This window comes from Lissotriton vulgaris, chromosome 5, assembly GCF_964263255.1.
Source record: "Lissotriton vulgaris chromosome 5, aLisVul1.2, whole genome shotgun sequence".
In the NCBI taxonomy this organism is placed as follows: domain Eukaryota; kingdom Metazoa; phylum Chordata; class Amphibia; order Caudata; family Salamandridae; genus Lissotriton; species Lissotriton vulgaris.
Genome location: NC_141693.1, coordinates 1,481,660,006 through 1,481,686,291, shown reverse-complemented (window position 1 = coordinate 1,481,686,291; position 26,286 = coordinate 1,481,660,006). Strand labels below are relative to the sequence as shown.

Below are 26,286 nucleotides of genomic sequence, written 5' to 3'. Positions count from 1 at the left end.
ATGCACTGGTTTATTTCCTAATTTAGGAGTGCACTTTTAAAGATTTCAGTTGTTTGTAATATTTATTGAAATTTTACATTGGTCCCCTACCTACTCACCCTTAAGCTGCCACTTCAATTCCCACGAAGAAGGGGTCCCAAGAGGACCCCTTCCCTTTTGTGAATGAGTTTCCACTCCAGCTTGGGAGCCAGTAACTTATCAGTTGTTTGTTACTGGAATTACTCTAGGATTCAGGTTTTTTTTTCTTTTTAAATTGTGTTTGCAACATTTAAAAAAATTACCGATCACAAACCCCCTGATTTACTGAATTGGAGGGCTTGTGACTGGTAAAAAAACGTATTACATGTGTCCCATATTGAATCAACAATGAAGGTGGTTGAGCCTACTCTAAAGAAAACTCAAGGCCTTCCCCCCCTCATCTGTTGAGCCATGAGTAGATAACCTCCTCAGGAGGTCCCTCCAAAGTAGCACTGCTCTACTCAAATCCAGCCACATTGCTTGCTTTCAAGGTGGCTAGTTGCTACCGGCTTCTGAGGTACCAGCAGCTTGCATCTATATGGATGTTAATGGAATGTGCATCTCTCAGCATGCACGAGTGGGCAATACCTTCCTCTCTCCTTAACCATTTCATCAGCCAATGGCCTCATCATTTGGCTCCCTGCAGTCATCTCTTCCTCCACTTTTATCTCTGCGCTTAGTGCCCCCCCAACCCTCCTGCCCACACCCCCCTCTAAAACCACCAACCACTGATGCGGCCTGCACTACATTATTATCTGCCAATGCACATTCTTGGTAATGCTCAATATTCCTTTTGCTTCACTCCGGGATTTCATTTGGCATTGCTGGTCATGTCAGATAAAAATCTCCACATCTTGTGATTTGAGAGCGTTTGTGATCTGCCAGAATGTATGTCATTTCTGCAGTGATGCCACTCATCCTGGTAAAGAGTGACTCTTTGGCCCTCAAACGTAATATAATCCTTCTCCCTGGCTGCTTTACCGATACTCTCTTTGATCAGAAAGTGGTGAACCCTTGTAAGGATATCTGTGAGAACATTTCTTGCAACATAGTGGGCTGACATTCTATATGCTAATCCACATCTATAGCTGTGGTCTCACCAGAGCCTAGTGTCTTACCAAATAGGTTCTGCACATAGCCTTCTGTATCCTTCCTGTGGGACCCAAATTATTCTCACATTGCTAGGCAGGGAGCTGTTTTGCGCATCTCACAGCTTTTCTTGGAAGGCATTAAAATGTTCCTTTCAGTGATGATTTTCTGTTTGAGGAATTACTGCTCCTCGGAGGCGTTGTCTCTTGCTTCCTCAAGAGAGAAGACCCTCTTCCCAGCGACTTAATGGATTTTCTGATATCCAAGGCTTCTCTCACTACAGCCATGAAAGCTGTAAAGTCATCATGGAGCAAATTGAACAAATACTTTACAAGCTGTTCCATGATAATAATAATAATATTAATACTGAGATTTATTAAGCGCGACAGCTACCCCAACACAGGGGTGTCCCGGTGCTAGAAACACACAGGGGTGTCCCGGGGCATCATAATCTGCAGCAACAAACATAGGATAGGATCCACCAGTCTAGTGCTGCTTGTTCTTGAGGAGAGGCCTTAAATAACATGTCTTCAAGAGTTATCTTTTCAGCCCTTGATCATGGCCCTTGAACCGCTGATCCTTGATTTTACCTCCATGCTGTATCAATGGGTTCAAATGTCGGCACCTGAGGCAGCACCCTTCCTGCTTGTTAAAGACAGCTCCTAAATCTAGGAATTCAGCGTGAATCTCGGAGCATTTTCTTGACCAGTTATCAAAGTGCCTGTTCAGGTCTGCCCAGTCAGCCCTGCCATCCATTCTGCAGGCTCCCGGCTAGAGGACATGAGAGCTCGGGAACTGCAACACACAGCTTTACTCAAAATTATTCACCTAGATTCAAAGCAGTGGTTTTCCCTTGGGGTTAGCCAGCCCATTCATATTCAGGGGTAGCCCTGCCTAACTGTAAGTTCACACGTGCACTTGGGGCACACTTGTGTCCTGTGGCTCTCCCACCAAAGCCAACCTTGTGAGGACATGTGGATCACAGAGCTCACCTCTCCTCCCCTTCCTAGTGGCTCAGGCTCATTTAATTTTGTTGGACCTACCTGCAGCCCTGAAAGGAGCCTGTGGCCCAGTTCCACTAATTCTATTCACCAGTGATGGCGGACAACCACAAACTCTCAACCCCCCCTCCCAACTTGACAGCGCTCCCCCTAGAGGTGTACCATTTTCCGAAGTCAAGTTTTCCCACCAAATCACTGCTAACAACAGTCTGTCAGTACCGCATTCCCCTGCCACACCTCATATCTGCTAGTGAATGTTGTTAGCTCTCTCCCTGCACTAGGGGACAGCCATCAATTTCCAGGGAGTTGCTGCTGCTCCCCCTAGGGTCTCTTTAATTACCCCATTCAGATATTTACACTTGAACCTTAGGTTGCTATCTTGCCTACTCAGCATTGTGCCCACAATGACTAGTGAATCTGCTGCAATCCATTGTTTCATCTGCAACTGAGAGCCCTGCTTTCCCTCGGACAGCTATGGGGCTCTTTCTCAGATGGGTATTCTTTGAAATTGTGTAGAAAACAGGCTAGACGGAATAGAAAGAAGGGAGATTCAGCTGGACCTGTAGGCATACGAATGTTTGTATATGTTTATTGAAGATGCCTATAATGAAGAACTACAAATCCAGGTAAAGCATATTTCCTTCCATTAGATTTATGGGAGATCCTTGCCATTCATGAATTGATAGTTTTGCTTGCTGCTTATGTGTTGATAGAATGTTATCAGCATCGGAGTGGAAGAGAGCATTACATTCTTTGTTGATCTTTAGAAGAAAGAGATATGTGTTGAAGAACTCAAATGACAGGGTTGCTACTTTCATGATTTGTTGTGAGCCAAACAGCAAGTGGCCCACTATGAATGAGTTGGAGAAAATACATAAACCAAGAAAATATGAGGTTCAAGAGTCAAGCAAACTGGATCTCCAAATTTATGTTGTTCAAGGCCACATGATGCTTAAGAGATATCAGTAAATATATCTCACCTGTTGAAGAGCCTTCAAAGTAGTTAAGAAGGATAGCATTACTAACCAAAGTGAAGAAGGCCATTTTTATTCTTAGTTCTCCTTTTTTTCATTATGTCTTTTTTAATTCTGGACCTCTGCTCTGTTCCTGCTGCTCAGATCCCACGGCAGCCCCCACTGAAATCAAAATCCGGATCTTAAACAGCACTGCCATCGGCCTCCAGTGGACCCGCGTGGCAGCTACCTCCGTGCATGGGAATCTAATGGAGTACAGAGTGAGACTGCAGCATATATTTACATCTTTTTACAGCCCACCCATAACCCGGAAAACCCTAGTAACCATATTTCTGCTCATCCTGATTAACCATCATCCCACTGACCCTGAAACTGCTGTAATCGCCTAACCTTAAGATGGTGTATAGATCACAACCCATATCCTGCCGATGGCTAAAAGCCTACCAAGCAGATACTGCACCTAGCAAACATATTCTTAGCTTTTATAATCCAAACTCCAGGTGGGTCATGGAAGCAAAACGTGGCATCATCACCAAGATGTGTCAAGGGTTGACTGCATGATATTCGTGTTTTTCAAGTTTTCTTTAGCTCTCAACACTCTTAACTACTATAGTTAATCAGCTTTCTGATATCTATGGCAGTGAAGATTTTAGTGCGAGTTATGTGGAATTTGCAACAGAGAGGGGATGTCTGGAAAGTGGAGTATCACATGAATAACTACTCTCCCATGTTAGTGGCTGTCTGGGCACAGGCCTTGTGAATTCAAAAGACCTTAGCCTGGGACTCCATGGGTTCTTGGATGATATTGAGCATTATCTAGTATACTCAGATTAGCCCACTTTGCAGATATTGCTGCTGTTGATGTTGAACATGGCACCTGGGTAGACTCCATTAAACTCAGCCTTAATAGACTGAAAACAGGAGATGTTTGAGCCTGTGAACTGGACAAGACAATCTTCATTCATAAACCTTGAATGGTATTATTTTTGATTGAGACATTATTGCTTCCGGAAAAGTGTTGGAAATGGCCCTTTTTGCAGGGTTGTCCCCAAACATTTTGCTTCTTCCTCCTGTTGTTTCCTGACCTGCTGTTGTTGGTTTTAGGACTCTGGGCACTTTACCACTGCTGATCAGTGCTAAAGTGCATATGCTCTCTGTGTAAATTGTGTTATGGATTGGTGTTTTCATGATTGGCATATTTGATTTACTTGTCAGTTCCCAGTAAAGTGCACTGAGCTTGCCAGGGCCTGTAAATCAAATGCTATTAGTGAGCCTGCAGCACAGATTGTGCCACCCACATGAGTAGCCCTGAAAAGGTAACTCCGACCTGCCACTGCCGTGTCTGCGTGCAGTTTGTAACTGCCATTTCGACTTGGTAAGTGCACCCACTTGCCAGGCCCTACCCTTCCTGTTCTTATATGTAAGTCACCCCTAAGGTAGGCCCAATATACCCCTGTCAGCAGGGTGAAGTGTATGTGAAGGGTAGGACATGCCCTGATGTGTGTGGCATGTCCTAATAGTGAAATACTGCCAATTTCGTTTTTCACTGTTAAAAGGCTATCTGGCCCATAGGAAAACATGGGAGTTAATTTATAACATCTTATAAATATAACTTCCCATTGGGACCAGATAGAAAAATAAAGTTTAGTATGCCTGAACTTAGAATCTAAAGATGCATCTTTTAGTAAAGGTGTTTTTACATTCTGTGTTTGAAAATACAACTTTTAGAAAGTAGGTCTTTTCTTGCTTAGCTATCCTGTGTGCCTCTGCTAGGATGTGTATTGACTGTCTGGCTTTGGAGTGACAGGTGTTGGGGAGATGCATTCTCTCAGACGGCCACCAGGGGTGGGGGGGGGGGGATATGTGTTTTCTGCCTTTCCTGAATGAGTTAGGGCTGGGCTGAATAGACCTGGGCTGCATTCAGAGGAGTGGGAGGAGTTTGCACTAGCACCTGAATAGGCCCGGTCTGCATTTAGAGTGGTGGAAGGAGATTTCCCTTGCAACTGAATAGGTCCTGTCAGCCGTGGACAATGCTGTCTCCGCCTCCTGTCAGGAAGCTGCACCAGAGAGGACAGCACTAGTTTGGGCTGGGAACAGACACTCTCTGCCTTCAGAGAACAAAGGATTTGGTCGTATAAATATTGGGGCCCTGACCCCAGAACTTTGGAACTCTTTTGCGGGCAAGAACACTGCCAAGAAGAAGAGCCGGAAAAGCTGTGAGGAAGAACTACCACTTTGCTGTGTGCTTTGCTGTGTTGGCCTGCAGTGGCTGCTTCTGTCTTGGGCAGTGAAAGCACTGGAGTGGATTTTATGCAATGTACTTTTGTGAGTTTCTTCAAGGGCTTGATGTAGAGCTTGCCCCATGGTCAAGAAGTCTCAGGAACAGCAAAGACGTCAAGGTCTTCTGCTGTCAGCACTGGGGACTGATTGTTTTGTACTGCAACAGAAGAGAAAGCAACTCGACGACGTCAACGACTACGCTGCTGACTCCGTGTCCTGAACGCATCGCAGAGAGCACCGTCGCAAAGCTGCACCACAACCCTGCCCTCACCGACGACGCCTGGTGATGCAGCCACCGAGCCGCTGCTCTTACCGCGACCTGTGGGCACTGCACTCTGCAACCGCCTCGCTTCACAACGACGCCTTGGTATCCCTAACGCCTCCGCTCCACCCCGAAATCTATGTCGCTACTTGCACCGCTGTTCGAGGGCACAGCTCGTTAAGTTACATGATGCACCGCTCTCATCCTGCATCGCAGCCTTGGCCTACCGACGCCATCGCCTCCAGTTCATCAGCCGATGACAACGCTTCAACGACGCCGCTGCTGCTTGCACCTTGACCTGCCAGCACCGTGACGAGCACTGCATTCACATCGCACCGCAACCGTGGTCTCACCGATGAAGCCATCTGACGCGGCCACCGAGCCGCTGCTCGCACTGCGACCTGAGGGCACTGCACTTCGCACCGCAGCACCCGGCGCCTGGCAACGCCAGTGCTCCTAACTTCAACAGAGAGGAGTTCGATGTGCAACGCATGTGACTTCGATGGCCTGACGACTTCTGCACCGATCTCTGGAACTGACGTCTGCAGATGCCGTCCTTTCAGAAGCTCAATGAGAGGTCGCCGATGCCCTGCATTTCTAAAAGGTTCTGTTTGCGGGTCTTGCCGACACTGTAGCTGGCCCGGGACGCTGCGATCAGTGTAGAACTGTTTTGATTTGTTTGGTCAAGACACCGTGATAGTCCCAGACGGAGCTATCGACATCAAGGAAATGTTTTTCAAGCATATTTTGATTACTGAAGATTTTTAAGTACTGTATGGTGGATTTTCTTAAATCGTTTTTGGTCTTGTCTTAAGTATATACAAATATTCGGATATTTTTTTTAACTGGTGTGGTGTCCTTTTGTAGTGCTTGCACTGTAAACTGTTGGTTATGTGCAAATCCTTTACACACTGCCTCTAAAATAAGCCTGACTGCTCGTGCCAAGCTACCAAGGGGGTGAGCAAGGTTTTTTTTAGGAGTATAACTCCCTTATCCTAACTAGAGTGGTGGTTTCTGCCTGGCTTTGGCGCATGCTTTAGCCTACCAAAAATCCCATTTCTAACAAAAAGCTAAATATTTATTGATTATGCTCAGTAGTCATTTGTCCCTTCATCCTTATATTAAAATGGCTGTTTTATGACTGCTATTCAGTGTCAAACTCTTTATTACTCAGGATTATGTCTGGACAACTTTATAGGTGTGTCACTGGGCTGAAGTAATGCTCTCTTTATGAGGGCCTTCGCCTTTTGTTTAGAGGTTTTTGATTTGATCATGTTATGAATCAGCACATAAGTAGGGGTTTAGGCCTCCTGTGCTATGACTCTGTGTCTGGTTATACTGTGAATGGTTAAATGCCTGTAAAGCAGAATTACCTGGCCAAAGCCAGACAGCTGCTGTTACTCCTTAGTTATGTTATGTTATGTTATAAAGTACTTGTAAAACACAGCTATCATTCCGAGGAGCATCATGGCGCTGTGCGGATCCCTAATGTACACAAACCACTAGAACTGAAAGAGTCAGATAAGTGCTCTACATAGAGAGTCAGGGGCAGTAAATATCCAGGTTTTCAGAGCTTTCCAGAAAAGGGTCTCAGTTTGAATGAAACATAGATAGTTTGGGTGCAAATTCCAGGCTTTGGTCCCAAGTACCTCAATAGATTCCCCACCTCTCCCCCGCCTTAGTAATATACCTGAAATCAGGGGGCTTCAAGAGATTTGTATTGGACGATCTGAGTGTGTGGTTTGTCACAGGACGAGCAAACCCGACCCGAAGATAGATAGCGGGGGCCTCATGATTACCCCTCCAACCATGACACCCACTTGGTACAGGCTGCCGAAGGACCATTTCTCCTTGCTCCGCCAGGAAGTGATGGCTCTCCTGGACAAGGAAGCCACAGAGAGAGTGCAGTCACCGGAAGTATGTTGTTTGTTTTTCCTACTACTTTCTGGTGCCCTTGAGAGACGGAGGCATTTGTCTTATCCTATACCTGCGCCCTCTCAATCTTTTCCTCAGGAAGGAGACGTTTAAAAGGTTCATGGTCGCTCAAGTTCTGTCAGCACTGGACCCGGGAGACTGGATGGTAGCTTTCGACTTGCAGGATACATGCTTCCACAATTCCATCCTGCCTTCCCAACAGCATTACTTGCGGTTCATAGTGGCCTGAGCACTTTCAGTTTGCTGTGCTTCCTTTTGGCCTTACCAGTGCCCCTTGGGTTTTTACAAAGGTGATGGCGGTGGTTGCACCTCATTTGCGTAGATCAGGGGTGCCAATCTTCCCTATCTTGACAACTGGCTGTTTTATGCGGGCTCGCCCCAGGCTGTCGTCTCCCACCTTCAGACTATGGCAGACCTCCTGCACTCACTAGGGTTCACTATAAACGTGCCTAAGTCACAACTGATTCCCTCATAGGTGCTCCCATACATCCCGTCTAGCGAGTCCAGGATATTCAGGCTATGATACCGATGTTTCAGGCTCTATCCTGGATTTCGGTGAGACTGACTCGAAGGCTGCTGAACCTCATAGCCTCCTGCATCCTGCTTGTGACACCTGCCTGCTGGCATATGTGGGCTCTGTAGTGGGACCTGAAGTTCTAGTGGGTGCAGCATCAGGGCAATCTCTCCTACATGGTCCAGATCTCATTGGGAAGTGCAAAAGATCTACATTGGAGGTTTATCAGCAGACCCTTCTCACTTTCCCAACCAAATCTGACAGTGATGACAGATGCGTCATTCCTGGGATGGATTGGTCGTCTGGGAGAGGTGAAGATCAAAGGCCTCGGTCTTTGTGGAATCCGGACTCTACACCAACCTACTGGAGGCAATCTGACTGGCATTGGAAGCCTTTCTGCCCTCTATCAAGGGAAGGCTAGTGCAGGTGTTCACAGACAACACCACCGCCATATGGCACTGCAGAAAACAGGGCAGGGTGCAGTCAGGATTCCTCTGTCAAGAGGCCCTGTATCTCTGCACATGGCTGGAATGTCATGGTGTTTTACCTGTGGTTCAACACCTTGGGGGCTTTTTGAACACCAGGCCTGACAACTCAGCCGAAGTTGCCTAGCAGATCACGAGTGGCGTCTCCATCCAGAGGTGGTGCAAGGTCTCTTTCAGCAATGAGGATAACCTTGGTTGGATCTGTTCACCACCGCTTTTAACGCGTAATGTCAGTGGTTTTGCACGCTGGATTTTCCAAGACAGCTCTCACTCTGAGGCGTTTTTTAGGTCTCGGCTCAACGCGCGGAAGCGCGTCTCCGCCGAGATCTTTTGTCAGTGACTGTGCTTCCCAGGAGACAGTGTCGGCCACGCGCATCCTTCGAGGCGATTTGTAACTGGAACGCGCGCTGTGGCCAGGCGCTGTCTCCTGGGAAGCGCAAGCACCACACACGCATGCGCATACACACACACAAGCGCCCACGCACGCACATACATACATACAGAGACACCCCCCCTGACACATACACACACGCGCGCACACACACACGTGCACCGAGGACCCCCCTCCCTCCCCCGCCGTCACCGTCGCACACATACATACACACACGAGCATACACGCACACACACACACACAAGTGCACCAAGCCCCCCCAGCCTTTTGGAACTTACCTGGCCAATGTCGGGGACTCTGCTCAGCACGCGGCGCCCAACCTCCTGCTGGCGCGGCCCTAGGGCTCCACACCGCTCACAGGAGCCCCGGGCGCGAGACGCATTTCACTCCGCCTGCCTCCTCTTCCGGTCTGGACGTGGCCCCGCCCCCGTCACAGGCGACCCTGCCTGACTTCCGGGGCGGCCGCGGCGGCATTCCGGGGGCATACTCAATTCTATATTTAAAGTGCCTCCTACTGTGTAATGTGACAGGCGGCCTTGAAATTATGTTTTGCGAGACGTTTTTATGATGTAAACTTTTAAAAGATCTCTTTGAAAGAAGAATTTGCAGACTAAACAAAACGACGGCATTGGAGACAAACAGGAAATGTACCAGAATTTTACAAACAAAAGACGAAGTATGGAACGAAATAGTGACAAGGAAATAGAACAGTCTCTCACAAAAGTATGCAGAAAACGGTGAGACCTATTAAATGTAGCTCTCAGGCTCACTGCAGTAGTAATCAGTTGCAGGAAGGTATTTGCAACTTGTGAATGAGCATAGCAGCATGAATCATACTTAGTAATAACCATAAAATATGGCGGAAGGCGCGATACTAAAGAATCATTGTAAAGTGAGTGCAGAGTAGTAATGCAGAGTAGTGAGTGCAGAGTAGTGAGTGCAGAGTAGTGAGTGCAGAGTGCAGAGTAGTGAGTGCAGAGTAGTGAGGGCAGAGTAGTGAGTGCAGAGTAGTGAGTGCAGAGTAGTGAGTGCAGAGTAGTGAGTGCAGAGTGAGTGCAGAGTGGTAATGCAGAGTAGTGAGTAGTGAGTGCAGAGTGGTAATGCAGAGTAGTGAGTGCAGAGTAGTGAGTGCAGAGTAGTGAGTGCTGAGTAGTGAGAGCTGAGTGCAGAGTGCTGAGTGCAGAGTAGTGAGTGCAGAGTAGTGAGTGCAGAGTAGTGAGTGCAGAGTAGTGAGTGCAGAGTAGTGAGTGCAGAGTAGTAATGCAGAGTAGTAATGCAGAGTAGTGAGTGCTGAGTGCAGAGTAGTGAGTGCAGAGTAGTGAGTGCAGAGTAGTGAGTGCAGAGTAGTGAGTGCAGAGTAGTGAGTGCAGAGTAGTGAGTGCAGAGTAGTAAGTGCTGAGTGCAGAGTAGTAAGTGCTGAGTGCAGAGTAGTAAGTGCTGAGTGCAGAGTAGTGAGTGCAGAGTAGTGAGTGCAGAGTAGTGAGTGCAGAGTGAGTGCAGAGTAGTGAGTAGTGAGTGCAGAGTGGTAATGCAGAGTAGTGAGTGCTGAGTAGTGAGTGCTGAGTAGTGAGTGCAGAGTAGTGAGTGCAGAGTAGTGAGTGCAGAGTAGTGAGTGCAGAGTAGTGAGTGCAGAGTAGTGAGTGCAGAGTAGTAATGCAGAGTAGTGAGTGCTGAGTGCAGAGTAGTGAGTGCAGAGTAGTGAGTGCAGAGTAGTGAGTGCAGAGTAGTGAGTGCAGAGTAGTGAGTGCAGAGTAGTGAGTGCAGAGTAGTGAGTGCAGAGTAGTAATGCAGAGTAGTGAGTGCAGAGTAGTGAGTGCAGAGTAGTAAAGCAGAGTAGTGAGTGCTGAGTGCAGAGTAGTGAGTGCAGAGTAGTGAGTGCAGAGTAGTGAGTGCAGAGTAGTGAGTGCAGAGTAGTGAGTGCAGAGTAGTGAGTGCAGAGTAGTGAGTGCAGAGTAGTCAGTGCAGAGTAGTGAGTGCAGAGTAGTGAGTGCAGAGTAGTGAGTGCAGAGTAGTGAGTGCAGAGTAGTGAGTGCAGAGTAGTGAGTAGTGAGTGCTGAGTGCAGAGTAGTGAGTAGTGAGTGCTGAGTGCAGAGTAGTGAGTGCAGAGTAGTGAGTGCAGAGTAGTGAGTGCAGAGTAGTGAGTGCAGAGTAGTGAGTGCAGAGTAGTGAGTAGTGAGTAGTGAGTGCAGAGTAGTGAGTAGTGAGTGCAGAGTAGTGAGTAGTGAGTGCAGAGTAGTGAGTAGTGAGTGCAGAGTAGTGAGTGCAGAGAGAGTGTGCAGAGTAGTGAGTGCAGAGTAGTGAGTGCATAGTGAGTGCAGAGTGGTAATGCAGAGTGGTGAGTAGTGAGTGCAGAGTGGTAATGCAGAGTAGTGAGTAGTGAGTGCAGAGTGGTAATGCAGAGTAGTGAGTAGTGAGTGCAGAGTAGTGAGTAGTGAGTGTGCAGAGTAGTGAGTGCAGAGAGTGTGTGCAGAGTAGTGAGTGCAGAGAGAGTGTGCAGAGTAGTGAGTGCAGAGTGAGTGTGCAGAGTAGTGAGTGTGCAGAGTAGTGAGTGCAGAGAGAGTGTGCAGAGTAGTGAGTGCAGAGTAGTGAGTAGTGAGTGCAGAGTAGTGAGTAGTGAGTGCAGAGTAGTGAGTAGTGAGTGCAGAGTAGTGAGTAGTGAGTGTGCAGAGTAGTGAGTGCAGAGAGAGTGTGCAGAGTAGTGAGTGCAGAGTAGTGAGTAGTGAGTGCAGAGTAGTGAGTAGTGAGTGCAGAGTAGTGAGTAGTGAGTGCAGAGTAGTGAGTGCAGAGTAGTGAGTAGTGAGTGTGCAGAGTAGTGAGTGCAGAGAGAGTGTGCAGAGTAGTGAGTGCAGAGTAGTGAGTGCATAGTGAGTGCAGAGTGGTAATGCAGAGTAGTAAGTGCAGAGTGGTAATGCAGAGTAGTGAGTGCAGAGTAGTGAGTAGTGAGTGTGCAGAGTAGTGAGTAGTGAGTGCAGAGTAGTGAGTAGTGAGTGCAGAGTAGTGAGTAGTGAGTGTGCAGAGTAGTGAGTGCAGAGAGAGTGTGCAGAGTAGTGAGTGCAGAGTAGTGAGTAGTGAGTGCAGAATAGTGAGTGCAGAGTAGTGAGTAGTGAGTGCAGAGTAGTGAGTAGTGAGTGCAGAGTAGTGAGTAGTGAGTGCAGAGTAGTGAGTAGTGAGTGTGCAGAGTAGTGAGTGCAGAGTGAGTGTGCAGAGTAGTGAGTGCAGAGTGAGTGTGCAGAGCAGTGAGTGCAGAGTGAGTGTGCAGAGCAGTGAGTGCAGAGTGAGTGTGCAGAGCAGTGAATGCAGAGTGAGTGTGCAGAGCATTGTGTGCTGTTGAGTGCAGAGTGCTGTGTATTGGCAATGTTAATGACAATGCCATTTATTTTTGATTTAAAGAAAAAAAAATGTCATGAGCAATGCCAATAGCTCTACCTTTAATGATGCCGAGACCATTGCATTACAAATGCTTGTCTTCCTGGGTGGAGCTCAGGCCTCCCCTACCCCTTTCTGCCCATAGCACTCCTACCTAGAGTACTCAAGAAGATCAGGAATGACCGGGCCCAAGTCATCCGTGTGGTTCGGGACTGGGCTTGGAGTGTCTGTGTGTGTGTGTGTGTAGTTGTGTTTCGATATATGTATTATATAATGTTGCGTGGTATTGACTTGTTGTCAAGGGCTTTATTTGTTGTGCAGACATTTTTTTCAGATTATATTTTGATTATGCTTAGGTTTTGTTACTGCATGTGCTTCTTCGAAATTGTTCCTGATATTCTGAATATCATTCTCCTATTCAGATACAGTTTACTATTTTGTATTTCTGTATATTTTGAGAGCTCACATGTGGGCGCATCATTGTTAGAATGCCCATACTTCTGTTACTTTATTTTTGAATCTGAAATTGGGAAGCACCTCAATACATATGCAGGTTGTCATGCTCATGAGTTGTCTGCCAAAGGTGTTATCAAAGTGTTCGAGGCATGTGGGCTGCTGAATTCATATCTGTGCATAGATCGCCGCCTAGTGTTGGGTCCGGATGATTGCACATTGTTGTCCTGGAAGAGTCTTCGAAGTATCACGAGATAGGTGGCTCCTCCCCTGGACTACAGTGCGCATGGGCATCGCCTCCATCCCCAGATTGTTTTTTTCCGCCATTGGGTTCGGATGTGTTTCGGTTCCCTCTGTCGGAACCGATAGTTGTTCAACTTTCTACTCGAGACCAAAAGGTCTTTAGGCTGAGCGTCGGTATAGTTGCGTACGGGTTTTCTTGTCTGACTCTCAGCTCCGAACTCTTGCTGCCCTTCCGCGTGCTTTCGGCGCGGACGGGCCTACACTACACTTCTGCTATGGAGCGAACACCGTTTAAGAAGTGCCCGGTGTGTAACTCCAAATATTCACACCTCGACGTGCACCCTGTGTGCAATACATGCTTGTCACCGGACCACAACGAAGACAGCTGCATGGCGTGTTCGAAATTCCGGTGCAAGAAGACTCTGAAGATTCGTCGGGCCAATAGGCTCCAGGCTAAGTTATCGGCTACTGCGGCGCCCCCACCAGACGACATATTCCAGGAATCTGTTGAATGCGAAGACGACGTGCAAGGTTCGGACTCTAGTCCCGCGTCCGAGGGGGAGACCTACGACGCGGGTGAGGAGAACTTTGACGAAGTCACCGACGAGGTAGGGGACGACGATCGGGCTTTTGCCACTGTGGGGGATAGCTCGGAGGAGGAGCATCCCCAACCAGACTCAGGGGTCATTCCCCTTCATACGGCCCAGGTCGAGGGATCGCCTTCGGGCCTTACCCAAGATCTACTTATGAGTCCTACGTCCCCGCCTCCGGGCCCGGTCACGGACATTTATGAGAAACCACTACCGTTGAAGAAAACGAAAGTGAAGCCGTCTGGTCACGCACCCTCGGATGCGAAACCGAAAGTGAAAGTTACGCTGGTGCAGAAGGTTCTGGAGGCGTCAACTTCCAAAAAATTCAAGATGGCCGACTTGAAGAGCCACGCCAAGATGGCCGACCCGAAACCCACGGGGTCGGCGCCGAAGGCGAAGTCGTCCGACGCGGCTGCGTCGGCGCCGAAAGGGGTCGTGGACCCGAAGACGGCTCCAAAGAAGCGTCAGGGCGACGACGCGCATAGGCATGGGGCGTCGGCCCCGAAGAAAGTGCCTGCCGGCGAACCGGCTCTCGACGCAGAGAGGTCGCTCGAGCCGGTCAAGCCCTCTCCGGCCTTGACGAAGAAGGTAGCTGAATCCCTGCAGCGGATACGAAAGGACAGTGTGGTTCCCACTCAGGACACTGTAGCGCCTAAGCTCACGCCTAAGCCTGCGAAGGAGCAAACGCCTATCCATTTTACCCTGCCACCCAAGTCGGCGTCGAAGGCCTTCGCGCCGAAACAGGGCGGACCCTCGAAGGAGGTATTGACACCGAAAGCTGCCTTGGTGGTGTCGAAGCTTCGGCTCCAGCCGCTTGCTGAAGAGGAACGTCGTGAGGTAATCATCGACGCCGACACCGGGAAACTGTCTCTCCTCAAGAGGAAAATCACTACGGAGCCGGTGTTGGAACATTTTCGGATCCCTCTCAAAAATAAAAGGGACTCTGCGGAATCTTCGGCTCTGGTGGAACCTGTGTCTCCACAAGCACTGGGACACTCGCCAACGCATTCCGCCGCAGGCGATGCGGACGAGGAAGACGCCGAGTACAACTATCCGGCGTACTCGGATCCGGAGGAGGAGCACGAACCTTGGTCGGCCGGAGGCGACCCAGAGGACCCGCAGTCGGGCCAGGACGCGCAACTTTTTGCGGCCAAAACGTCACCGACGGAGGACTCGGCGGCCTTCAACGCTCTGATCGAGAGAGCTGCGGCTAACCACGACGTCGAGCTGCACTCGGACCCCGTGGATGTGGACTTCTTATTTGACACTTTCTCAGTAGCTGAAAAGTCAGTCAAAACGCTGCCGATGCTTAAAGGGGTGCTTAAACACGCAACGGAGGTCTTCAAGGAGCCCACCCGGGCGCGTGTAGTCAACCCTCGCATTGACAGGAAATATAAGGCAGCGCCCTCGGATCCAACATATATCAAGGGACACTTGCCATTGGACTCGTTGGTTGTTTCCAACGCTCGGAAGAGGGCGAACTCGCAGACTACTGGTGACGCTCCTCCCCCAGACAAAGAGTCCAAGATCTTTGAGGCCTCAGGCAAACGGATTGCTGCACAGGCAGCTAATATCTGGAGAATATCTAACACACAAGCCCTACTTGCACGCTATGATAGGGCTCATTATGACACCTTAGAATCAATACTGCAACACTTGCCTGACCAGTACAAGGAGGCAGGAGAAATGCTGATTCAAGAAGGAAAGCTCATTACGAATGCATCCATAAAATGTGCACTGGATGTGGCAGAAACAGCCTCCAGGGCGATCAATACCAGTGTGTTGCTTAGACGGCATGCCTGGCTTAGAATTTCGGGGTTCAAACCCGACATCCAAACTACAATACTGAATCAAACAGTTAATCCTGACCACCTGTTTGGCCCTGAGGTGGATGCGACACTGGAAAAAATGAAAAAAGATACGGAAACTGCCAAGTCTATGGGGGCCCTACAAAGTCAGCAGTTTCGGAGTGGTTCCTTTCGCCGCTCCACTTCCAGAGGCACCTCAAGGGGTCAGGCATCGCAGTCCACACAGTATTACAAGAGTAACACCCAAACCTCGTACAACAACAAGGGTAGAGGTGGTTACAGAGGCAATAACGTCAAGGGCAGGGGACGTGGAAACAACAGCTCCAGGTCCACCACCGCCAACAAGCAGTGACGTCTTGTCACTGCCCCCCGACCATACAACACCGGTCGGGGGGAGACTCCAGCAGTTCCTGCCAGCGTGGAAATCCATCACCACGGACAGGTGGGTCAAGTCTCTTATCCAGTACGGGTACTGTCTGGAACTTACTTCCATTCCACCAAACATACCCCCAAGGAGCCGTCCTATGTCCGGCGAGCACTTGACCTTGTTGCAGCAGGAAGTTCTAGTCATGCTGCAAAAAGGGGCGATAGAGCTCGTTCCATTGCAAGAGCGGGGAACAGGGGTTTACTCCCTGTATTTTCTGATCCCCAAAAAGGACGGATCCCTCAGGCCCATCCTGGACCTCAGGCCCCTAAACTGGTACATCCTCTCGGAGCACTTCCATATGCTCACGTTACAGCAAGTGCTTCCCCTGCTTCAGCAGGGGGACTTCCTGGCTACGCTGGATCTGAAAGATGCCTATTTTCATATCCCCCTGCATCCTTCCCACAGAAAGTATCTCAGATTCACGATTCTAGACCAGCATTACCAGTTCAGGGTTCTGCCGTTCGGGGTCACCACGGCGCCAAGGGTATTTACAAAGTGCCTAGCGACTGTGGCGGCGCATCTCCGTCGCCAGAACGTCCACGTCTACCCCTACCTGGACGACTGGTTCATTCAGGCAAAGACAGAACGACAGTGCGTCGACCATGTGTCACGCACCATTCATCTCCTGCACGATCTGGGATTCTCTCTGAACTACCCAAAGTCCCATCTCCAGCCCGCCCACGTGCGACAGTATCTGGGCGTGACAATCAACACTCTGGCAGCCACTGCACAGCCAAATTCAGTGAGAATCGCCAGTATCCAGGCGCTGATCCAGCGGTTCAGACCTCAGCACTCGCTTCCAGCGAAGGTGTTCATGCAGTTGATAGGCATGATGGCCTCCTGCATCTCCATTGTCCCGCACGCGAGACTACATATGCGTCCGCTTCAGGAGTGCCTTGCACGTCAGTGGACTCAGGCTCATGGGCAACTGACAGACCTAGTGTTGGTGAGCGGTCGGGCATACAACTCTCTGCATTGGTGGAATCCACAAAACCTTTGCAAAGGCCGACCATTCCAAGAGCCTGTGCCGCAGATTATCCTGACAACGGACGCCTCTCTCCAGGGATGGGGAGCGCATGTACTCCAGTACACGGTGCAGGGACTCTGGACACTACAGCAAAGGAAGATGCACATCAATGTGTTGGAACTGATGGCAATCTTCATGGCCTTGAAGGCGTTCAAAGTACATCTGTGCAACAAAGTCGTGTTGATCCGGACGGACAACATGACGGCCATGTACTACATTCGGAAGCAGGGAGGCACACACTCTCCGCAGCTGTCTCATATGGCTCAGAGCATGTGGAAGTGGGCCATTCAGAGGAACATCTTCCTCATGGCAGAGCATCTCCCGGGCAAGGACAATCAGATGGCGGATCTGCTCAGCAGGCACAGCCATCAAATGCACGAGTGGGAGATACATCCATCAGTACTCCAACCGTACTTCCAAAGGTGGGGTCATCCAGAGATAGACCTGTTCGCCACAAAGGAGAACGCAAAATGCCGAAGCTTCGCCGCCAGGTTCCCACACCCGCAATCACAGGGCAATGCGATGTGGATGAACTGGTCAGGCAGATTTGAGTACGCTTTTCCCCCAGCACCTCTGATACCGCTGGTGGCACGCAAGCTCAGGCAGCACTCGATGACGCTCATCCTGGTTGCTCCAACGTGGGCTCGCCAACCATGGTACACCACGTTTCTGGAACTCTCCGTGGTACCGCATCAAAGGCTTCATCTCACTCCCAGCCTTCTGACGCAGAGCCATGGCGACATTCAGCACCCAGATCCGCAACAGCTCAACCTGGCGATCTGGCTCCTGAAATCCTAGAGTTTGGCTACCTCAATCTTCCTCCCGATTGCATGGACATCATTCGGGAGGCAAGGAAGCCCACTACGAGAGCTTGTTATGCGGCTAAATGGAAGAGGTTTGTCATCTACTGTGTTAACCACGATATTGACCCGCTAGATGCTTCCATACAAAACATCATCTGTTACCTGTTCCACTTGTATCAATGCAATCTGGCGTACTCTTCCATCCGCATTCACCTGTCTGCTATGGCAGCATACCTCCAGAATAGGCAACACCTGTCACTCTTTAAGGTCCCTGCTATCAAGGCCTTTCTGGAAGGACTCAAAAGAGTCATTCCACCAAGGACCCCACCAGCTCCAGAATGGAACCTCAATGTGGTTCTTACAAGGCTGATGGGTCCTCCCTCCGAGCCACTGCACTCTTGTGAGCTTCAGTTTCTGACTTGGAAGGTTGCGTTCTTAGTAGCAATTACATCGCTACGGAGGGTTAGCGAGCTGCAGGCGCACACCATCCAAGAACCTTTCTTCCAGGTGCATGCTAACAGGGTTGTGCTTCGTACTAACCCTAAATTCCTACCCAAGGTTGTGTCTCAATTCCATATAAACCAGACAATTGAGTTGCCGGTGTTTTTCCAAAACCCAGATACGCTGGCGGAGCGGATGCTCCACACCCTTGATGTTAAGAGAGCCTTGATGTACTATGTAGACAGGACGAAAGTTTTTCGCAAAACCAAGCAGCTTTTTGTTGCTTTTGCCACACACCACAAGGGAAACGCTATCTCCAAACCTGGGATCGCTAGGTGGATAGTGAAATGCATTCAGATCTGTTACGCTAAAGCTAAGCGCACTCTCACTATCCCACCAAGGGCCCACTCTAGGTAACATTCCCTTAGAAGATATCTGTAGAGCAGCCACATGGTCTACATCACATACTTTCACTAAACACTACTGTGTAGACGTGCATTCCAAACAGCAGGCAGCTGTTGGTCAGGCTGTTCTCAAAACACTTTTTCAGACTGCTGCAGCTGACACGGGCGGCCGCCGCTAATGGAGGGACTGCTATGTATTCTATGCACAGATATGAATTCAGCAGCCCACATGCCTCGAACTGCAAATGCTACTTACCAGTATGCATCTGTTCTTGGCATGTAGGGCTGCTGACATTCATATCGCCCACCCTCCTCCCCGGCGCCTGTAGCAGCTGCAGTATTTCATTCATATGTATATATGTATATGCTCATAGCATGGTCATCACTCACATACTTCACTCCATCTCTGCCAATGGCTAAAAACAATCTGGGGATGGAGGCGATGCCCATGCGCACTGTAGTCCAGGGGAGGAGCCACCTATCTCGTGATACTTCGAAGACTCTTCCAGGACAACAATGTGCAATCATCCGGACCCAACACTAGGCGGCGATCTATGCACAGATATGAATGTCAGCAGCCCTACATGCCAAGAACAGATGCATACTGGTAAGTAGCATTTGCATTTAGGAATGTCTTTGATTAACACGAGTGTGGATGATGTAAGAAATTCAGATATTTCTAAAGCATGACAAGCACTTTACTAATGCCCATATCCACCTCCTCTGTCTTGACGCTACCCCTCCAATTGTTTTCTCTGCCTCTTCTTCTTTTTGTGGTTTGGTAATAAAGCATCTACTGATTTGGAGATAGATAGTTTCCTTATTGTTTCCTCTCCTCAGACCTTTTGCCTCTAAGGCAGCGGTCTTCAAACACTTTAGTGCCCCCCGCCGCCACCTGTGGGGGGGAAAAACTCATCTGGCCCCCTCAGATTTTTTCCCAATTCTGATAAATTGGCAATGTTTAAATATGTCTAGACTTATTTAACCCCTTCGATGCTCATGACGAGGTCAGCAGTGAAGTTCTGTTACCATTTTAAATTTGCAATCAAATACATGATTGCCAAACATACTATGCTGGTCAGGCAGGCCTTACTAACGTGTAAAAGTATCCACAGTGTGAGTATTAGAAATGAGGGTGGAGGGTTTGAAAAGTATTTGCAGTCCCTTCCCCTTTGACACATACTCCCAGCTAGCATATAAATGACAAAAGATGTTCGTGATAGCCCATGGCAGCGCAGCTTTCTGCCGCTCAGATTTAGTTTTCTGTTTAAAACGATGCACAGTTATCAGCATAATGCCCGCCTCCCAGTTTGAAGACCCCTGCTCTAAGGGATGGCTTGCTGAAACAATATTTGATTGTCAGAGTTTGTGTATATACACCTTCGATAACTTGCTGTTGCTCCTCACCTCCTCTAACCTGACCTGCACTGGCCTAACATTAATCCAAATAACGGGAAAAGCCCCAGAAGGGCTGCAGATTCATTTGCTCCCCATGTTGTTGAAGGCCTACTTCTGGCGTGAGAGCAGCCTGCTGAAGAACATGTGGGTATCCAAGAGAAAGCAACATGCTAGTTTTAGCGGTGACCGTCTGCGTGGCATGGTGTCCCAACTAGTACCATACAGTAACTACAAACTGGAGATGACAGTGGTGAATGGACGTGGAGCTGGGCCACCGAGTGAGACCAAGGAGTTCACAACACCGGAAGGAGGTAGGATGAAATTAAAGCATTGTACCTAGGTGTGTTATGTAATGGCAGCCTATGGGGCTTGTCTGTCCATGCCTTCCTCTCTTTCATTCCAGAGTCTTTTACTGGTGGAGGCAAGTTTCTCTATGGTAGAAACTGGGCAGGCTGTGTTGTGTGTGGTGTTGTTTGGTGGAATTTCTAGTTAAAGTACTGGACAGTGTAGCCTGTGGATATAGGCTGCATTATTTGTCTCTTAAGTGTCTTTGCAGTTTCTGCATGATTTGACAATTTAAGAGATTATTTTTGATTGCCCGGGTCCACGCACATGGGCGGGACTATTCACTAGAATATGACTATAACAGAGATACCCCTACTACAGAACTGGAGTTATAGGACAGAAACTACTCCGTCCTCATCACTGAGCAAGAAGAAAGGCCACCAGAGAGAGAGGCACTGTCACTGTAGAATACTTAGTTTACAAAGTGACTTGAAAGTTAATGTTTATAAAGGATCCAGACTGAAAAGCATTGTACTGATCCTACCATAAACATTAGAAAAAAACAATTACATTTTACATTTATTTTCTTGCTTTTGTCCTTTCCTAGTGTAGACATATGTGCTGCTTTGAGGGAAATAGTCGTTATATCCTAGTCTTTGACAAATAGGTTCTCTCTGGGGACTCCTTAAGCTAAACCTTATGGTGTTTCTAGTTGCTGCAAATGCGGTTTCTCCCATGAATCAGTGTGTACCTCTGCTGGAGACCATGGAATGAATGGGGATGGAGAAACTGCCAGAAAACTCCACATGCTCATTCCGTTATGGAATGAAATATAGTTTTGCGGGGAAAAAAGGAGTGTACCACATTTGGAGGTGGTAACCTCACATGGTTTCTGCAAGTGCCAAGGTTGTCATTTCATATGCTAGAAGTACAATGGGGTGATGAATGGAGGATCTTTAGACCTGTCAGGATGACTGTTCATTGTAATACCACATCTCCAGCACATGCGCTCTCATAATTAATGCCCAGTGTTGAGTAAGTATCCTTTGGATGTAAATAGAGACATTACAGATGCTGGAAAACTATTGTTATAGGTAGTTATGTTCTCTTTTCTTTATGGCAGAACATGGCAATGTTATTTATAGTTGTTATGTTATGTAATCTTATCCTAGCCTATTTTACGAGGGTGCCAACATTACTTAAATGTTCATGTTTGATTTTGTAATTGGAAAAGATTACATGACATTTGCCATTGTTATGTTGCCTTCAGTGCAGAGAAAAAACTGCTTTCCCTTCACAGATAAAATAAAATTGCATAACTAGAAGACACAGTGTATGAACCTTTCAAATAAAAAAAAAATTCTGCATCATAATACATGTGACTACCACTGTACATTCCCCTGAAGTCCATTTGGCTCAATCCTAACTGCTGTTTAACCCCTTCACTGCGGCGGCTATTCCGCCGCAGCGCTAAGGGGGCAGGGCGGAAGAGCGGCGGGCGCATGCTGGTGACAGAACCGCTCCGTCACCAGCATCGGTTGCGCTGTGCTTATGACGGCGCGGTTCCGTCATGGCCCCGCCCGCTCAATAGAACGCTCAGCGCAGGCGCGGAATTCGCGCCGCGCATAAGCGGGGGGCGGGCCATGACGGAACCGCTCCGCCATCAGCACAGCGCCACCGCAGCTGATGCCGGAGCGGTTCCGTCATCAGCATGGAAGAGGTTAATGATGTGCATGGGTAATATGCTCTTGCCGTCTGAGGGAGAGTAGCCCTTTTGCTGCTTCAATCTTCTGTTCTTTAACCTGTGTAGCAGGCAGTAGTACCAGATACGCACAATTACTGTTTTTGAGTAGAGACAAATCTAATTTGATGATCTTTTGCACACAGTGTAAAAAAGAGTTAAAGGAACCAATTGCTCCAAGTACTCAGGACAAAAGGTTTATTACTGATGAAGTTTAGCGATTACCTTTGATATTGTGTTCAAAAAAGCTACCCAGGATTTTAATCGGCTGCACTGTGTGGAGGCATTTTTCAGGGTAGGAAGGCACTTGAGTAGATGGGTACCAGCCACTATAAACGGTAATTTAGTAGCAAGAAACATGACTTATTTGCACATGCCCTGCAGTATTATGCTGTCTATGTCTGGAGCTTGGAATTGCATCTTGTTCACTGCCAACTCCAACTTTAGATTGCACTTATCTGTTTGAAACTGCCCTGCGCAAATCCATCTGTCTCTCTGAATGAGTCATATGAAGAACTTATCTTTGTGCAAGTATGAAGATAAAGATTGATCAACAGTTATAAAATGTAATGCTCTGACCACAAATTGGAGAAGTCTGAGGTGTCTCATAGAAATGTTGTGCCTTTTGAAACTGCACATCGCTGCCTGAGGGTAAACTTCAGTGTATCATTGGAAAAATAAGGTCACGGATGCGCAACAAATGCTTCCAACTAAATATTCAGGTATGTATACAGTTATTTGTAGAGCGTAAACGTAGTTATAGAACAACTGAATGAAGAACGAGGGCAGAAGCCCTGAGTTACCATTCAAGATTGTTTACAATACAGAAGTATGTTTATGGGGAGTGAATTCTATCCTGTGGAAATGTAGTGTTCTCTACAGGCTGAGATAATCTGTCCTCACTTTTTACTCTTCTCATGCTCAACTTTAATGTAACATTTTCTACCAAATTTGCGAACCCCTGGCCAAAGGTAGAGTAGCGATTCATTGGGACAGGTCGAAGGCACCAACAGCCCATACTTGGCTCACCGACCTAGCGCACGTTCCTGAACAACTATCTGCTTTCTGGGAACAAATGCCACCAAGATCTAGACCCTGAGACATCTGGGAACCCTTTACTTCATTCCTCCTCTGTAGAAACCCGACCTCTGCCACCATGGCGGGACTCTCCTTGTCTGCAGAGGGAGCAATTTGTAACTCCTAGTGTGACATTCAATGGCCAAGAGCTGTTATAGATGGTCAGCTACCTTTTCGCCAGTGTCTAATGCATAAACAGGCGGGTAGTTTGGTTGTAAACCCACGAAATACAGAGAATGTTCCACGAATGTGAATGATATGTCCTGCTGTATTGATCTGTGAAATAAGTGCTTATTTTGTAACTGTGTTCGCTATGCAAGTTTCTTGCTATTTTAAATGTTGTCGATTTTCTATGTATTTCCAACTGCTAATAAATAATTAATTGTTTTTTTTTAATGTTGGGAAAGCCTGGTTTAAATATGAACTTTTATGTGATCGGTGACATCAGTAGATGGCATACCAGCTTGACAAATTAAGACTTATCATACCTGTTTAATCATCTAATCACTTTTGTGCAGTTGGAGGGGCTGCATTATGTTATAGAATATATTTGCTCTGATGTCAAATGTAGGGGGCATAGAATGCATTCACAAACTTGTACTTTCACAGCCTGGGGGTCCAGTGCAAGTTGTTGACTTTGCATCACACACCTAATCTGGAAAAGGATTGCTCTTGGACCTTGTAAAAAATATCCTGCTTTTCTAGCAAATATTTCCCATGCCATCTGTCACACAGTCCCAGTGATTCAGTCCATTTCGACATAGTCTGAGTACTATGCGTCTTGGTGGGCCCACTCAGGTCCAAGGCTGAGTGCATTATAGAATTTAAGTCCCCTGCTTCAATCAGCATCTTGTGCGGAGGTGTCTAGTAGCAGATCTGCAATTTGCCCAAAAGTGTACACACCGACCAATAGCCATAAATGACACCCGAGCAATCTTACAATAGAAGCGACCCAAATCATCATTATAGACTCTGGATAAAATAAGTGGAGCAGTTTTACAAAGGAGGATAGCCTCCCGCTGCATCTCCTGTTGAATCCGACTGGTAAACATTAGTATAGTCATAGCCGCCCAGAAAGTCCGACTTTATGCTTCTCAAGTGGATCTCTTGCAGTAGAAGTGCATCTGGGAATTTGTTTTTGCATATTGCATGACTGCCTCTTCTTTCTTTTACCATTGTACTTCCTGCGCACAAATTCTTCTCCCACCCTCTCAGTCAACTTCCTCACTACCGCCCAGGCCGACTTTGACCACCTCCATACAAGACTATTTTGGTTCTAGCATCTTGAAAAAAGTGCACTCTATTTTGAAATATAACTTTCAGTTTGGCTGGATAGAGCAGCCTGTATTTTAGGCCCATAGCTCTCAATGTTTTCTTTACATGGTCAATTGATTTCTTTGGTGCTTGGACCAGCCTAGTGTAGTCTGGAAAAGTCTGTGTTTTCACGGATTCAAATCAAAGTAGGGAGAGAGCTTGTTTGCCGGGTGGAGGCCCTTCAGCCATGTCTCAAGGACCGTTTCTAGGCTAGACCACTCTACTTTTCCAGGGAAGCCAATTAATCTCAGAATTTTATGTATGGCAAGAACGCCCTTCAGCATCCTCCACTCATTTTGATGGGTTGCTAGCATATTTTCAAGTTGCTGAACAGTGGATTGGACGTTTCTTACCATGTTGTCTAGTTCTGAGAAGTGACCCGGTTTACAGCATTTCTGCGATCATGCCCGAGGAGTGCCACGTCCACACAACCTCACCAATGTTAGCTTTAAAGTCCAATCTTGAGGTCTATATGGTTTAAAACGTAATTTGGTTTGTGAGATGGAGTTGGAGTCTGCCTATGCCTAAGCCAATCCCTGCGTCAGATTTTTCTGTTGGTTGAGAGAATACTGTAGTACATGTTTTTTAATCTTGCCTTGTTTGGGAGTGGGTGCGTCCCTGCCCCTAACCATTGTAGCTGCGGTCAGTGCTTTTTCTAAGCTGGTTACCAAATTGCAGATTGCACCTATGAATGTGTCACCGGGAGTCACCTAGGGTATGCGAGCAGGGGTCACTGATTGTGCATGCGTGCTCGTCACTCTTCAGCAAAGAAGGTCCTTCAGGACAAGCCCAATGAGCTGGGATTCCTACCCCATCGCTATTGCTTCATGTCAGTTTGTGGTGGCTGATGCACCAACGACAGACACAGCTGAAGCATGCCACCTCCCACGTGGTGGAGTTAAAGACAGGCCACAGGTACCGCACAGCAGGCCGCCTGGTCTCCATGTGGCAGAGGGCATCCACTGATGCAGCAAAACTGCTCTGTGTTCCAGTCTCTCACCAGCGGATGGATGCCTCTTAGTTTCTATGCAGAGGGATTCAAGTTGTTCCTATGTCAACCGCCAGACACTCCTCGTCTCTCAGCAGCAGCCCCGCTTCTGGGGCCCTTAATGTGCGGCCCTCAATGTCATCTTGTTTTCAGCAGGCTCCCCTGCTCAGACTCTCGATGTCGGACTTGTTTGCTGCCTATCCAATCAGCAGCAGAACTGTGGACAAAATGGGCACAGTTCACTGATGGCAAGCCAGACACACCAACACTCATTATGTGGGTGATAGCAAGATCAGTCTTAAAATCAAGGTGCGACTGGCAGCTGCTTGAACTTAGTAATACAGTAGTACTGCTGTAGGATTACTCCTCCAACATAATTTACCATGCGCATTGGAAAGGCTGGGAGATGTAGATGAGGGTATTGAATGTTTATCTAATAAAATGTTCACGGTGCAACTGAGAGAGACTACATTATAGCAGTAATAGCAGTAATGGCTTATAGGGTTTGCCCTTATTGTAAATGAGTGCAACACCTCCCCCTCGAGCGACAGGATATGTTCTGGTGAAACTGTGCAATTTATTTCCATGTGTATTAACTTGTCTTCTTTTCTTGCCTATCTCACAGTACCCAGCCCGCCAAGGTATTTCAGGGTCAGACAGCCAAATCTGGAGAGTATCATCCTAGAGTGGGAACACCCTCAACACCCCAACGGTGTGCTCACTGGGTACTCGCTGAAATACCACTTGTGTAAGTACCAACTTTGTGTGTGTAAAACTTGCTGTTCCTTTTTACATTGTTAGCAAGTACAGTTTTCCAATGAGTGCTGCAGTCTACAAACTCTTGCATTATTTAATAGGTTTTTTATGTTGCACTTTAGCCCCAGGCACTGTAGCCCTGGATTTCAGAACTCTTTATAATACAATTCACTCAGATATAGTTATTCAATAACTATATAATCTGAAGAGCAGAGG

At 47.8% G+C, this 26,286-nt stretch overlaps 1 protein-coding gene across 1 annotated transcript in view; it reads left to right on the top strand.

Moving 5' to 3' along the window:
- Positions 1-26,286, top strand: part of NFASC (neurofascin) — a 371,015-nt gene that overhangs the window by 211,214 nt on the left and 133,515 nt on the right. The window contains exons 21-23 of the mRNA XM_086923454.1: positions 3,227-3,342; positions 20,016-20,220; positions 25,940-26,062. Of these exons, the coding sequence (XP_086779580.1) occupies positions 3,227-3,342; positions 20,016-20,220; positions 25,940-26,062 (444 nt within the window). The remainder of the gene's footprint in view (positions 1-3,226; positions 3,343-20,015; positions 20,221-25,939; positions 26,063-26,286) is intronic.